The 14,608-nt window shown below is 42.1% G+C and overlaps 1 protein-coding gene across 3 annotated transcripts in view; it reads right to left on the bottom strand.

Moving 5' to 3' along the window:
* Positions 1–268: 268 nt before the first annotated feature.
* Positions 269–14,608, bottom strand: part of ELF7 (hydroxyproline-rich glycoprotein family protein) — a 74,337-nt gene continuing 59,997 nt past the window's right edge. The window contains exons 7-13 of one of the 3 annotated variants that reach the window (XM_087401435.1): positions 13,434–13,539; positions 6,629–6,715; positions 2,452–2,520; positions 2,282–2,353; positions 1,223–1,390; positions 952–1,119; positions 269–728 (exon numbers count right to left, since the gene is read on the bottom strand). In XM_087401435.1, coding sequence (XP_087257561.1) covers positions 982–1,119; positions 1,223–1,390; positions 2,282–2,353; positions 2,452–2,520; positions 6,629–6,715; positions 13,434–13,539 — 640 coding nt within the window. In that variant the 3' untranslated portion in view covers positions 269–728; positions 952–981. Of the gene's footprint in view, positions 729–786; positions 1,120–1,222; positions 1,391–2,201; positions 2,259–2,281; positions 2,354–2,451; positions 2,521–6,628; positions 6,716–13,433; positions 13,540–14,608 lie in introns of those variants that run through there. The other 2 variants (XM_087401436.1, XM_087401434.1) reach the window with 2 other exon arrangements.

Raw genomic sequence — 14,608 nt, 5'->3', positions numbered from 1 at the left:
GCAGTCAGATAAATTGTATGCCTCGAGAACAGAACAAGAACTTTATTTACAGCTAGTCACATCAAGCCCACAGAATATGTCAATCTTAAAAGCCATGCAATCAGACTTTCAGAGATATATTGTCAAAACAAAGCTATGAAGACTAGCAAACACATGATGAAAAACAGAAGAATATTAACAATTGAAAGTGACAACTAAATGTACTACGTAAGTGTATGTTAAGAAATGACAGTTAAAGAGAGCACTAAATGTACTACTGTTTCAAGGGTACAAGGGCATGTTAAGAAATAAACAATTGCATTGACCACATACTAAAATAATGGTCAAGTGTATCCGATGTGTTACAAAATCTTTGATCCAATAACATAGCCCTTCATAGTCAGCATGATAAATACAGATATAAAACTGTCAGACTAAAGCATACCATTGTCCAGGATTTCAACAAAGGCATGGCCTGAGAAAGCGAAAAGGCTTTGAGATGTTCAGAAGCCTTGTGCCTTACTTTTTCACTATACAGATTGCCCTGAAAATTTTATACCTAGTCCTTGAATATATTCTCATCATGCTGCTTAAATTCTTTCAATGAAACGACTGACATGATCCTTTTATTACGTACTTCCCTTAGTTGTACTCCCCTATGTACTTCCCTTACGTGAAATTGACCTCATATTTGCCATCGTGCCAATTCGCGGCAGTATTCAGTCATAACAATAAGGAGTAATCCATGCCTTCATAAAAGCAAAGAGATACACACAAAAACAACAAGATATAATGCCACTGCCATGCTTGATAAACAGCTCATATTTCCCTCGTGTACAATGCGCGAAGCTCAACATGCAAGCAGAGAGAAAGCGAAAACAACCGAACTGAGGAAACAGAAAGTGTCACACAGACTAAAAAGTGGCATCATTAAAAAGGCAAGTTGATGGGTAGCATGATGCAGTTAAATACCTGATATGGAAAACTGTAACTACAATACAGTTACATATAAGCCTCTTCCTCATCATCACTTAGATCCATCTCGTTTCCTCTTCGCTTTAGGTTTGGCAACAATGCCCCCTCATCGGACTGCCTTCGTTTGACACCACGAGAGTTCAAGCCTTCAGAGGGGGGGAAACCCTACAAAAGGACGAGAAACAGCAAGATATTGCATTTTAGCAGGCATATATCAATGCAGAGCGTGTTCTGAAAATCAGGCTGAGACGGCATTTCCATTCTTCACCTCTGTGAGTGCTAGTCTGTGAGCTTGCCTATCCTCTTCTTCCTCTTGAGTCATTTCCCTTCGACGTACAGTCACCCATTCAGGGACAGCAATGGAATTCTCAGTCTCATCTTTAGAACGACCCTCTTTTGCTCTTTTCTTTTGAAGAGACATCTTTGTTCCCATTGGCTGCAAAGCATATCAGATCCTACATCAAATTGTGACCTTTGGAAATGAACACAAATAAGACACGCATATCACCAGTTCACAAGGGTCTTACAAAGCTTAAAACCATTGAATGGCAACCTTCCTACCTCCTCACAAAGATTCTATCAATTCTTGAAATAAAAAAGACGGACTCAAGAGGATGGCTTTACGAAGCATATACAACCAGATAAGGTCATTAAAAGTTGTTTGATCACAGCAGTTGTACATAGATATTCTCATTGTTTCAGCATGTTCTCTGGACTCCAAACAAAATTAGTTGAAGAGAGCTGATTGGATAAATGCACTACCAGGATAGAAATAGTTTGCATAACTTAATGGCTCCAACTCAAACAAAAAATCAACAGATATTTGCAGATATAGTACAAAATGTATGAAAAGCCCAAGCTCATTCCCAAACTTAACAAGCTTCACTTCAGAGTCCACTCAGAGAAACTCAACCAAAACCTTAGCATGAACTACATGCTGTGGCATGCCTACTTACATCATCAATGCCCAATAGCAGGTGCATGCCATGTAAACAGTACGTCCACGTCACTATTTTTTACTTTTTTACACAACATACTCCCTGACTTTCTATCATTTCTTCAAAACTACACAGCAGAACTCATCAATGAGATCCTTGCACTCTCATGAGCCAGCCACAGTTCATAAAATAAAAACCATCACATCACATTTCATATTTGGCCTCAGACTATTGGAGCATAACTTCTAGTCAAAATCATGCCATCAGGAAATTACAGATATTCCCTGAAAAATATTTGAGGCAACCTGCCAGATATTGCACTGAATGCTCCCCAAAAGAAAAGACATAAGTCCCCATACTCTGTGAGAAAAATATCTGAGGCAACCTACCAGATATTGCACCGAATGCTCCCCAAAAGAAAAGACATAAGTCCCCATACTCTGTGAATCTTCAGGCCTCACCTGGAAGTTTAAAATAGTCATTGCAAACATTTCCTTAGTCCACTGAATAGTATAAGAGATGCCAAATGCTAAAGCTGGTACAATTTTTAAAAACTCACTTCAAAGCGATATTCCCTCATGTAGGTATATGATCTCTCTTCATTTTCATCATAAATATCCTTCATCAACTGCAAATCGACATGAAAAACAAAAAGAACATTGCTAAGAGTAAGATCTTGCAACTCAACCAATCTTATTCAAATACACTGACCTACTACAACATTCAACCCATATAGAATTGAGGGAAACTTTCAATTGAATTAACATGAAACGTCCTGCTAAAATCACAAAGTTCACCACATCCTTTCACAAAATATGATGGCAATTCTAAAAATAGAATTTCCAATACACTCAAGGGATTGCACCACTCAGCTTAAGAGGCCGATAAGTAATTTCATATGGAGTGGACTTTGATGGCAAAGAGGATGTTACAACTAGAGTTGCTTTGGAGACTCTCATTCTCCCCACTTGGGAAGGGGGCTCAACATAATTGATCCAGATTATAGTGTAAAGCCTTGCTCTGCAAGATGGTTGTGAGGAGGGGACTTATGCCTGGACAGGAGCCTTGGAAGGACTTTTTTATTCGCAGCATATAGTCATGCACACCGTCTTCGGGAGGAGACTGAATAGATAGTACCAGGTGGACTTTTACTTCAGCCCGTCTCAGATCTCCCTCCTCCCCTCTCATGACAACTATCTTGAAAGCATGGGCCAGCTTCGGGAATACTCTTGGAGGGTGCCCCCTTCCTCTCGTGAAGAGATTGATAGGCAGCCACTCGTGTGAAATGAAAGCATTTTGGATAAGAATGGTAGATCAAAGGGTGCCTCCCATTACATGCAATGGTCTAGTTGGGAGAGGGGACCTGCCCCCACCGTGGGTGCATGGAAAGTTTTAAAAAAGCTTCCAGTGGATAGGAAAGCTCAGATGATTAGTCATCTCAGAGGGCGTGCAGGTAGAATTCAGTAAATTGATGCAGCCTTACCAGTGGATTTGATGGAGGCAGATGACATGTCTATCACTTGCTTCACTTGGATCGCCACTTTCACTAACACGGGCATTCCACTTCAGGTTATTGCAATTCGAGATGCACAGGAGGATGCCTTAGTTTTTGATGTGCTTTCGGGAGGCAAGCTGTCCAGATCTTCAGATCATATCTTGCTAGAGAGAGCATTTCAGCCGATCACAATTATAGGCTGCGTGGAGATTGGTTCAAACTTTCAATGGTACCTGGATCTCCCTAGGATCTTGGAGATTATGGCTTTATGGAGGTGTACTAATAAAATTCCTGCAATGGGACCCAGGAGAGTGGGAGTGGATTGATGAAGGACACCGAGAGAGGAACCTCCCCTTCTTTCGTTGCACGGTTCGTAATGCCAGGAGATTTCAGCTCAGCTGTAGAGATTGGAGGCCCTCCAGAGCTCTTCATGGGGATGCATTTCATATTTCTGTTGATTTGCAAAAAAGTTTTGGGAGGAGACTTTGGAAATCCCACAAGAATAGAGAAATCACTCTTTTTCTGGCTTTTTATTCATGGTGGGATTGCAGTGAACCTGTGGAGATCCAGATTCGGGGCTGATCCTACTTGCCCTGGTGCCATGCTGTTGTTTTAGCATTGTTATGGGATTGCATACAAGCACGGATTATATAGAAAAGGGTTGCAAAGATTTTCAGATTTTTGGCACATTCCTCCTTCTTCTTGACTTGGGGCTCACTTGCTCGGCTTTCCCTTTCAGGGCCTCAGGTCTTCTTAGAGAGGCATGACTCATCATGGGCTATAGCTGTCAAACGACAATTGATTGTGCCATGTTCTCTGGATGATGTTCCTGCCTCACCCTTCAAGGCTGTGCATACTTCAATGGACTCTTCTTGGGAGATACTAGCCAGTATATCAGCGTGGCATATATGGAGAGCCAAGTGCACAGAGGCATTGGATGGATCCCCTCTCAGACCATGGCCAATATATGGACAAACAATATTCACACACTGATGCCCATTTGGACCGTTATGTACGGGTCCTCTCGAGCAGCTTCTACTAAGAGGGCTGCGTTTCTCAGGGAACGGAGGGACTCTCCTTTCTTCTTTGAGTTTTCTACAAGGTTGAGATGGTATTTTCAGCCTCAACCTTTGGTTATTTTGTACCTCTTTTGAGGAGTTTTACATGCACGACATGATGTATTACTGCATTGAGCTTGTTCTAGCGACTTTTATTCATACTTAATAGAAGTCTATTTTGGCACCCCCCCAAAAAAATACTCGAACCTCATCCTAGTGTACTTTTTGTTCACTGAGCTCTTTTGCTTCATCAGTTGTCAAGGATATTGTTAAGCTTGGTGCAAGAGGTTCAAGTGTTTTCTCCATTTCTATGACAATGTTCTAATTACCATAATTGTAATCATCAAAATTACTGTTTTACTTCAAAATACTATATCAGCATGTGATTTTGTCATATTGACCAAACTATATAAAAGTGATAATGGTAAGCTTCGAAGTGTCAAAGACTGTTCCTTTCACTAACTAAAAGAGGCTGGTGAAGACAAAACTAAATTGATAAAAGCAGATAAAGATATAGTAAACAGTACCGAAAACTATTACAAGACTTATGCCTCTATAAAATACACCAAAAGTAGCAAAATGGCTTTACAAGTGTAACATTTGATGTTCTTAAGGTGTCAATCAAGAGTGCACTCAAATCTGATACAATATGACCAAATTATGGCCTGATTTGCTAAATAGAGAGCTGACGGTACACAGATATCCATGAATAACAATGCGAAACAGCCTTAAAATGACATGGATAACATGTGTTGTGAAAGGGTGGTGTGAACTGAATGCAAAGCATGCGCACCGAAAAGTAGGGCAAGGGTAACCGCACGCTTAAAGTGACCACTTGTCATAGTCGTCAATAGTTGGATTTTGATCTCTAGACTTACGTAGGATTCGCTAGCCTAGCTGACACTAAGTCTCGTTAGTGCACAATTACAATTGACCTCAATTTTTAATTTCTAATGAAAAATTAGAAGACATGCTAAATTTGAAATATTGACGTGGCATTGTGTTCATGAATATCATGCAAATGTGTACTTGGGGGGCATCGTGCCATGGAAGCAGCCAAGAATGATGTGGCACTGTGATGAGTGGGTGGACCAAAGCAGAAGGTTAATCAAAATGAGCTGGCTGTGTGTATGTTGATGGACACAGGTATGCCTCCATGAAGTTGGTCCAAGTGTTATTTCAATGCACAGATGCATGCATACCTTTGTCCCGTCTATGTTCTTAGCAAGTCATTCAAGAGAAAGCTTAGTCTCCAGTGAAAGGCTCTGAATCACTTTTATTTGTGGTAAAAATTAAAAGAGGACGCTTGCTGGTCTGATAGAGTGATCAAAGAGGGACTATCAACCTTGTGAGTGACTATCATGAGATTGAAACTGCACTATTTATTGTCTTTTCAAAGGATGAGTTTAGGCATGTTCCTAGATTCATCTTTGTATATGTTATTGCTGTATTAGCAGGCATGCAAATTTCATCTTGTGAAGTTTTCGTCCATGTTGCAGTAAATTCGTTCTATCTTAAGTGGTGTATCAACTTTCTTTCTAAGCATCTTTTTCGTAGAAATGGTCGTTTGGGAGAATGACATACTATAGTCTTCACAAGCAGTTGTAGCTTGAATGAAGAGAATGTGGTTTACGTTTTGATTAGTCTTCTGCTTTAGTGCCAGCCCCCCATCCAAAGGCTTAGCTCGCTTCACAAAACTGTGCTACAACCAACTACAGAATACTTGTGCTTTTGAGTTGACCCAGCACAAACTTTAACTGGTAAATTTTCCAACCATTGAGTTTTTTGCAAGATAAATCTATTTCAATGAAAATATCTAGTCTTTCCCAAGCTAGCAGCTGAAACTCAAACAAACCACGACCCTATTTCAATACCAGCACCCAAAGCATGGAGGTGACTCCTGTGCAATGAAGGCTCGTATAAAAGTACTAAGAAGCTTTGTCTCATGTATGTTAAATGCTAATTTAATTTCACATAGTGATGACTGTATTGACGACTTACATTAGCATTCAAATTTGGCATTTAAAGCAAATACTTAGTGGAGGTCATTAATTGCACACTTATAGTACGCGGACAGCTTGAAAACTATATTTTTCCAAATGATGATCACCCTCCTCTTTTTTAACACAACAATAAGACATAAAACACTGATTGATAATAAGTTTTCGCATCATGAATACTACCTCGTCCACTTTTGGCACCATATATGACAAAAATCGCTCTTGCTTTGCTGTCTCTGGATCAGACACTATTACGCTTTTCAGAATCGCCTGTCCAAACAAGTACTTCTGTCAGCTTTCCTTTTACTTACTGCAGGACATATCAGCTCTAACAAGATGAATTTATTGTCTTTCAAAGAGAAAGTTCGTAGAAACAACAAAATTATCCAAACACAGCAATCAAAACTGAGTAAAGTCAATTATAAGCAAGCTTCAGACCAGGAAACAGGGCATAAGTAGAGAGCAAAAGTTATCCTACACACCAGGATTCAGGGAAGAGCAGGATTTACGGAAATACTGCCAACAGCCCTTCACTTCTTCTATGGACACTCATTCCGTTTATTTCATTTCAGATTCCTTTTGTGCACATGTTTATTGATCCCATGTGTCTGTATTTCGTGTGAGTTCTCTATACAGAATTTCACACACATGGCTGGTTATCTTCATCAAATCCAACATATTGGTCATCTTCAGATTCAGAGATATCTCTTCCCATCAGACTATACCATCTTACTACGGTGGTAGTGCCTTTCACGAGGGTAGGCACAGCTGACACTCCTTAGTGTACAGCTAGTAACATCCATTGACACGATGTTGGGAGCTAGTGTATGGGGTGGACTCCATTGCATATCGAGTTGTTTCACAACCCACAAGGTTGTCCAAGTCCACAAGGCTTGGTATCTTTCTTACCGAATCACCCTCCACTTGTCAGCATGCCTCACAAGACTAGGATGCTCCACACATCCACACAGTTCCTATATCCATTCGTAGAGTTCATACACCCTGAGTTTCCTAGTACAGACCGGGCCTGGTGAGCCTTGGTGTGTCGAGCAATAATGCTTGGTTTACAAGGACTTCATAAATTAAGCATGAGGTTTGCATGTAATCTCCGACACCAGACATTCTTTGAATGAATTCGTCTTTAACCCGCATTAGATATTAAACATTGAGTCCTAACCGCCAGTTTCAAGTTTGGTTACTTACGAGGAGTCTAGCAAGGTTATGTCCCTATTAAGCCTAGGATACATCAAAAGTTCTAGGCCCAAATGTGTAATTAATTGTGTGCATGGGTGGGGAAAAAATATTAAAAGAAGACTTAAAAGTACTAATCAAATCAATTATTTTATAATTCCTAGTTATTTAAATTAACATATATTTACTTGAATTAATCTAAGAAGCTGTTTTGTGTATTGCGATAAGGATGAGACTGATGAGGGTCGTGATGATGGTAGGGCCTTCGTGGAGGATTAGTAGAAGAATCATGAGTTCTACACTTTCAGCCTAGCCTTGGCTAAGCCTTGGCATCCTTATATGGATATCCATGGTTCTACACTCTTCCTAGCTTCTCCAAGATATTTTGTCATAGTTCTATTAATGAAGAAGATAAAATCTACTAGGGTTTTTTTTAATTCCATCCAAAGTTCTAGACTCCCATTACATTCAAAAACCAGGCATTATTGGAAAATACAAAAATATGCCACATGCTAAGTAATCCTCATTATGGTGTCCTTGTTTCTATGTTTCAATCTCTCTTTGTTTAAAATCACGTGTGGATGATGGGAGTTACTGTTGCTATTTAGATTCCCATCCTGGCTATTGTAATTTCAAAAGTTAATTAAATAAACCTAAGGAAACACACCTCCACTGAAGCAAGACTCTAATAGATCAAGATGACAAAAAGTTCAAGTGTAGAGCACTTCCTCAAACAATTGCAAAGCAATCCCTCAGTCAATTTGAGTGAAGGGCGAAAAGGCCCAACACACACACAGCTACCACTCTAGAGTAGTCAAAGCATAGTGACTTTGTACTCTAGACGCAGGATTGTGGTGGTCATTTTGGTAATTTGATTACATAGGAAGATTTCCTAGAAACAAAATCCTTCCAATGGCCCACTTTTAGCCATCCCATTAAGCACCATTGCAGGCCACATGATGCTCATCCTTTCCATGGATTTTCTCATGCATGAGCTTCCAGATTATATCCAATGGGTTGATAAATCAACCTTGATCCCTAGATTGAGATCTTCGTTCCATCTCTCGCTCCCCTCCTCAAAAATAGCATGGATGACTATTGTGGGCTTATGCTTGCTCACTACCTTAGACCAAGATTATTTCCTTGATATGAGCAAGAGTTACCAAGAAATGGAAACATTCTAAAACATTAAGTGCTTAAACATGAAAGTTTTGGGAAAGAGGAACGTCGAGCTAGCTACCGTATACGTAATCTATGGACTAATCAAAGTCATATTGGTAATATGTGGATGAGTGTGTCCTGAGTGTCAAATCGAAAGACAGATGGGAGTGGTCTACTCCAAGCATGAGGGTCTATACTTGAAGGCAAGGGACCCCATGATAGAGTCCACTACACTGTGGCCAGCTTGTGTATCTTTCTAATCCTAGCCATCTTTGTAATCAATTGTGAATAAGCAGTCATGAGTGGTACACGTGTCTGGTAAATATCTCCTACACTGTGTGATCATCGATCCAATATGTACATTTAATTATTTGTGTGTGAACTTCACTCTCAGGCTAGGAGTATTATGGCATCCTCTAGAAATGTAATATCTCTGCTTGCATGTCCCTAGACTTGGCATTAAGTCCCCTAGCATCCTCTAGAAATGTAAGATCTCCGCTCGCATGTCCCTTAGAAATGTAAGATCTCCGCTTGCAAGTTGCATGTCCCTAGTCCTAGCATTATATCCCCCATGAGTAGGACCTCTGTCACAAGGGCGTGCGATTCTGATAATCTAAAAATTAGGGTTTTACGTGTGACAGCCTAAGCCCTAGAGTGGTAAAAAGGCTAACCTTGTAAATTAATTCCTAGGGCCAAGGGCCAAGGGGCAAGTGGTTAGAAGGGGCAAAAATCCTTTGGATTAAGCAGAGCTTTTCAGGGCCACATGGCACAAGTGATTTTGGGCAAAGCAAGAAAGCAGTGAAAGTAAAGCTTTCCCAATAGGTTTAAAAGAACAGGCAAGGCTCTCCTTCCCAGTAGTGCAATTTGTTCTAGGACAACTCCCACTCCAGTTCCCTGCTCCACCTCCCTTACAGTTCCAGCTTCTAGATCTCCACACAGCCCTTCTATTGGCCTCCACACAGCCATTCTCTCTCTAGTCGCAATCTTGGACAGCTCTCTTCATCTTTGTCGCCAGCTTCCATCATCTTCTCTCCCAGACACATGCTTTTGCTCCCTTTCTGCTATCCTTTCCCCAATTGCATGCTCCTTTTTCTAACCCAAAGGACTGTTTGGAGTGGATCGTGGAGTTTTCAAATTGCCAATATCATTTCATCCGATCTTTTTTGGAAGATGGACAGTTGAATCTGGAAAAGATACGCAATAGCCAAAATCCTGCAAACATGTTTGACCATGGTGCTCACTAGGGAGAAGTTGAGCTCTTGCTCAATTTCAATTGGTCTTCAAGAATGAGGAATAATATGAGGGACAGCCAAATCCAAAGAATTTCAGTGAGTGTAGTAAAAGTGGAGTTACTATGATCAGTCTCCAAGTGGGAGATTGTTGTATGTGGAGCCTGATCTTTTTTCAAAGATTGTTTTTTGGCTGAACCGTTGCTGTTTGGAGCTATCTGGAGGTGCCAGTCTTCAGTTCGTTGCATCAAAGAGCTTCAGTTTGCAGCCGCACCTGTCAGGAGGAGTTTGCGACTATTTCGCATCAGTTTCGGACTGTTTTGCTGAGGATTTCAGCATCTTGTTACTAGCCTAGCAGACAGTGTTCTCCTTTGATCAGAAGAGCCAACCTTTGCAACCGCAATTTTCAGCCAAGCAATGTTCTTGCAGTTTTTCAGTTATTGCTCTGTCCAGAGATCTTGCCAGATGCCAGGGACAGGTAGGGTTTGCTGTCCTTCAGTTCGCAGTTTGTTTGGGCAGTTGTCAGTGGTTGTTCTTGATGCCCTTCATCTGTTTGAACTTGCCATGAGGTCATACCCTGGCTTGCTAGGGTTTTGCACAAGGTTTCTGTTATCAGTAATCAATGATTGATCTATCAGATATTAGCCAGGCTATGGCTCTCTTGTAAAATTGATCTCTCTGATAATATTAAAGAAATACCGCCAGGGGCGCCACGTTTTGAGGCCAATACGGTGTCAAGTGTGACCCCGGGGCAATCTAGCTCTCGAATTGTTGTTCAAAGTTTCTTACTTGCAAATCTGAATTTTCTAAGTGGCTGTAATTTCTGTTGCTTGCTCCTTAATTGTATCTACCACCCTTTGGGGATTTCGAAGGCCAGTGACAACCTCACCTTGTTGCATGTACCTCTAGAAAGGTGAAACATGTCCCCTCCCAAAGACCATCCTCGCATAATCCGATGTTTGAGGTGGGGGGTAGCATGCTACAATGCACGCATCTCTAATTGAGGGTCTCATGAGTCGGATCCATAGGTAGCACGCATGTTCATCAATGTCTATATAGGACCATGCCATTTGCCTGAAGGTGTGTAACTGGAAGAGAGCTGCAACTCCGCATCAGCCACGCGCTCATCATCAATGTGGATCTCTGTCCGGTATGCAGACAACCATGTGTATCCATGTACTATGGGTAGCTCCCTCTCTGATGTGTCTTGGTGTAAATGACAAGATCCTTCCCTTGGAAAGTCTCTGCAAAGTTGCTTGGTGAGGATCATAGGGTCGCGTTCCTCTTCCAAATGCTCCCACAAGCTATGTATCTCTATTTGGGATGGGGTGGAAATTTATGTTATTGGATATAAGATTATCAACCTATAAGTACAGAAGTGTGTATTGAATTGAAAGGCACACAAACTCATGTGTTTGCACTTGCACGTGTGTTAGAATGAATACGCAAGCAGCAACACCCCCCCTTTTCTTTTCCTCCTCCGTAGAGAGTATTTACTATTTATTTTAATGATGCCAATACGCTGAGATACAATTGTAGATGTAGGATTGTCCCTTCCTATAGGATGGGGTTGGAGAACCAAGATTTCATCTTCTCCTTTTCCCTAGCATGTAGATCACGCCGAGCTGATTCTCCATCAGGCTTGCAAGAGGCTGAGGGCTACTGCGGGTATTGACGCGCTGCTGAGGCTTGCTGAGCTGAGGCGGAAACGAGGAGGGACGGGCTAACTCCTCCCTGCATGTGGGGTTGGCTCGAATAAGACCAAGTGACAAACGCTTCCAAAGTTGAAACAGACTTCTCATCAAAGGCAATCCTTTCCCTGTGAGGCGCGAGGGCAGGAAATTCCATCAAAACGACAACCGCCATTGTCCACCTATGCGGGATTGCATCTCACGGTCTATGATGACGAGGCCCCCCTGAACTTGTGGAAAAATCACCGTCTACCACGCCACTCTGGCTCGGGTATTCCAGGTGCCATCCCAGCGTGCCCAAAGGAAGTCGCGTACCAGCTGCCTTACCTGCTAGAGAGAGTTTGGTTGAGCTCCAATAAAGAAGCTTGCTCCGCACACTCTCCACTCTCCAAGACCGAGGCTATCTGCTGCTCCCTTGAAATATCTATGCCCACCTGGCACTCGGGATACAGCACAGTCTGCCCCCCAATTCCGACCTCTTGAACCTCCTCAATGGCTATAAGGAAGCCCACTGATTTGGCCCAGTTGATCCTGGCACCTGAGGCCGTGCAATACGTAGCTTGACCTCTCGTAACCGCATCAAAGGTCTCTGTCGAGTCCTCCACATAAAGTACCATGTTGTCTGCAAACTCCAAGTCTAGCAGCAGCACCTCATCCCACCGGAGTGCGAGTCTCATTCCTATGAGGCCCCCGCCTGTGAGCGTAAAAAATAACCCAAGGCTTCCACCACAAAAAGAAAAAGGAAGAAGGCAAGGGGGAAGCCCTATGGAACTAAACAGCAGAGAGAGAGCAAGGTGTTGCCTATGTGACCCCCTATAAGCAGATTCACTGGAGCTTCTTGCATATAAGGCCGAGACACCTTTATCCACCGGTCAGAGAAGCGCAGCCCCCGCTACATAGTGCCCTCCTGGAAGGGCCACTCCACCCTGGATACCCTCGAAATCCAATACTAGGATGGCGAGAGGCTGAGACTCCTCCTATGCCCAGTCAAGAGCCTCCCAAAAAGTGAAGAAAGGCCTCTCTCCCAAGCTTGTAAGAGCAGCTGCCCAGCTCCTCGTTGTTCCTATGAATCATCTCTGCTGCCTACCCAGCCCATCCTCCCTCTGAGCTGTCAACCAGCTGCCTCCAAATCTCTATTGCCGCCTCCTGCACCTCTTGCTCCTATAATAGTGAGTCAGGGATGCGGATCCCCTTCTGGGGAAGCCCACGCTGGGGCTGCTCAAGCTACAAAATCACCAGGGAATGGCCTGACCTTAATTGATTTAATCCTTCTGCTGCACTCTGGTTGTTCCTAAGGTTTTGGCCTCCTGACTCCTTTGCCCGAAGCTCATAATTGTAATCTTTAGCTTTTGTACTTCACGCTGAGGTCCCACACAGTAATATAAAGTTTTACTGTAAAAAAGTGTTTGCGTATTTATATATTTTCCCCTTACTTAATTTTAAAAAAAATAGACTATTAGCTCAATCTTATGAGTGTTTAAAGTTTGAAAACTATTTATCTGACATAAAATCACGGGCAAATCATCACTAAGAATGATTCAAATTATCAGAGTAAAACTCACTCAATGTAATAGCAGCATGTGAAGGAGAGACGAAGGAGGAAGAGTTTTCTTTCTCTTGCTTTTTTATTTTTTTGGTGGTGGTGTCTTTTTCTAGGGCCAGGGAGGTTTGGGGAAATGGAAGGAACTCAAAAAGAATCTTATGAAAAGCACCTACTTGTGCTTCAAGCTCATCACGGACTGGGCGATCCAGTTTGCTGTGCAGCTCAAAGTCAGCTGTGGGTTCACCATCAAATATCACATGCAGAAGTCTATCTCCCCACCTGCAAACGTGAACTTCAATCAGATGAAATACAAGACAGTAATGCCCTTCTAGCAAGTACATCATGGCAAAACAGTTGTCTAGCAGATAATTTAAAACACCAACCCTCTATAGGAGAAAGCATAAAGAAATCTTTATTTACCCGCACAAAATACCAAACAAACAAAGAGAGCATCAGCCATGTTTGTACCAGAATTTCGATAAAGAAAGCATAGCCTTAATAGTTGGATTGAGATCTACAATGTCATTGGCAATTTTGAGTATGTTCTATAATTCAGCTTGATTTCAGCAATCAAAAATCTATGCATGGTGGAAAGGAAGGATGAAAGCCAAGGAGAACAATCAATGGTCACTCACAGTGTTGCAACACAATTAGTAAGATCATCTTCCTGAAACCGACACATATATTCGATCACCTTCTTGACACACATGTAGATCAGGTTCTTTCAATCTCCTTTTTGCTCTATCAGTGGGTATAGTGATAGCAAGTGTATTTATATGTCAATGACCACACGCTAGAAGCTCACAACTGTCTTCCATGATTCATGCCTAGAAGTGAGTGCATGCCCAAAGGAAGGCACTAGATCAGTGATGGCTTGACAGCTTCCATTCGCTTGACCGTCTCTCTTTAATAAACTTTTTTTCTTTCTTTCTTTCTCCCTTTCTTGTTCCTCAACTCTCTCTCTCTCTCTCTCTCTCTCTCTCTCTCTCTCTCTCTCTCTCTCAGCAGATGCACCGCATGTGACGAAATCTGGGCAAAATCTACTTGAGCTTGGGGCTGTCCATGATTTGATTATCTATAACGACCTCCAAAGATGGTCATAACCCAGTGGGCTCACTTGTTTCCCACAAGACGGGGGGACAAGTACTGTGGACTATCTGATAGGGCATCTAGCATTTGTATCATGGGTACATTACTTCATTGTACCTCCTCCCCCACTCAGTGCTGACCACTTAAACCTAGCTTTTAGAATCTCGGCTACCATGCCAACCACACAGAGAGCCCCTCCTACACAAATCAATGCCCAGATCCATTTTGACCGCACGGTCTTGACCCATTCTATGTGAGC

This window comes from Dipteris shenzhenensis, chromosome 30 (assembly GCF_047967505.1).
Source record: "Dipteris shenzhenensis isolate YYH24624 ecotype China chromosome 30, Dip_SZ_1.0, whole genome shotgun sequence".
Taxonomy (NCBI): Eukaryota; Viridiplantae; Streptophyta; class Polypodiopsida; order Gleicheniales; family Dipteridaceae; genus Dipteris; species Dipteris shenzhenensis.
This window is presented reverse-complemented; position numbering and strand designations above follow the sequence as displayed.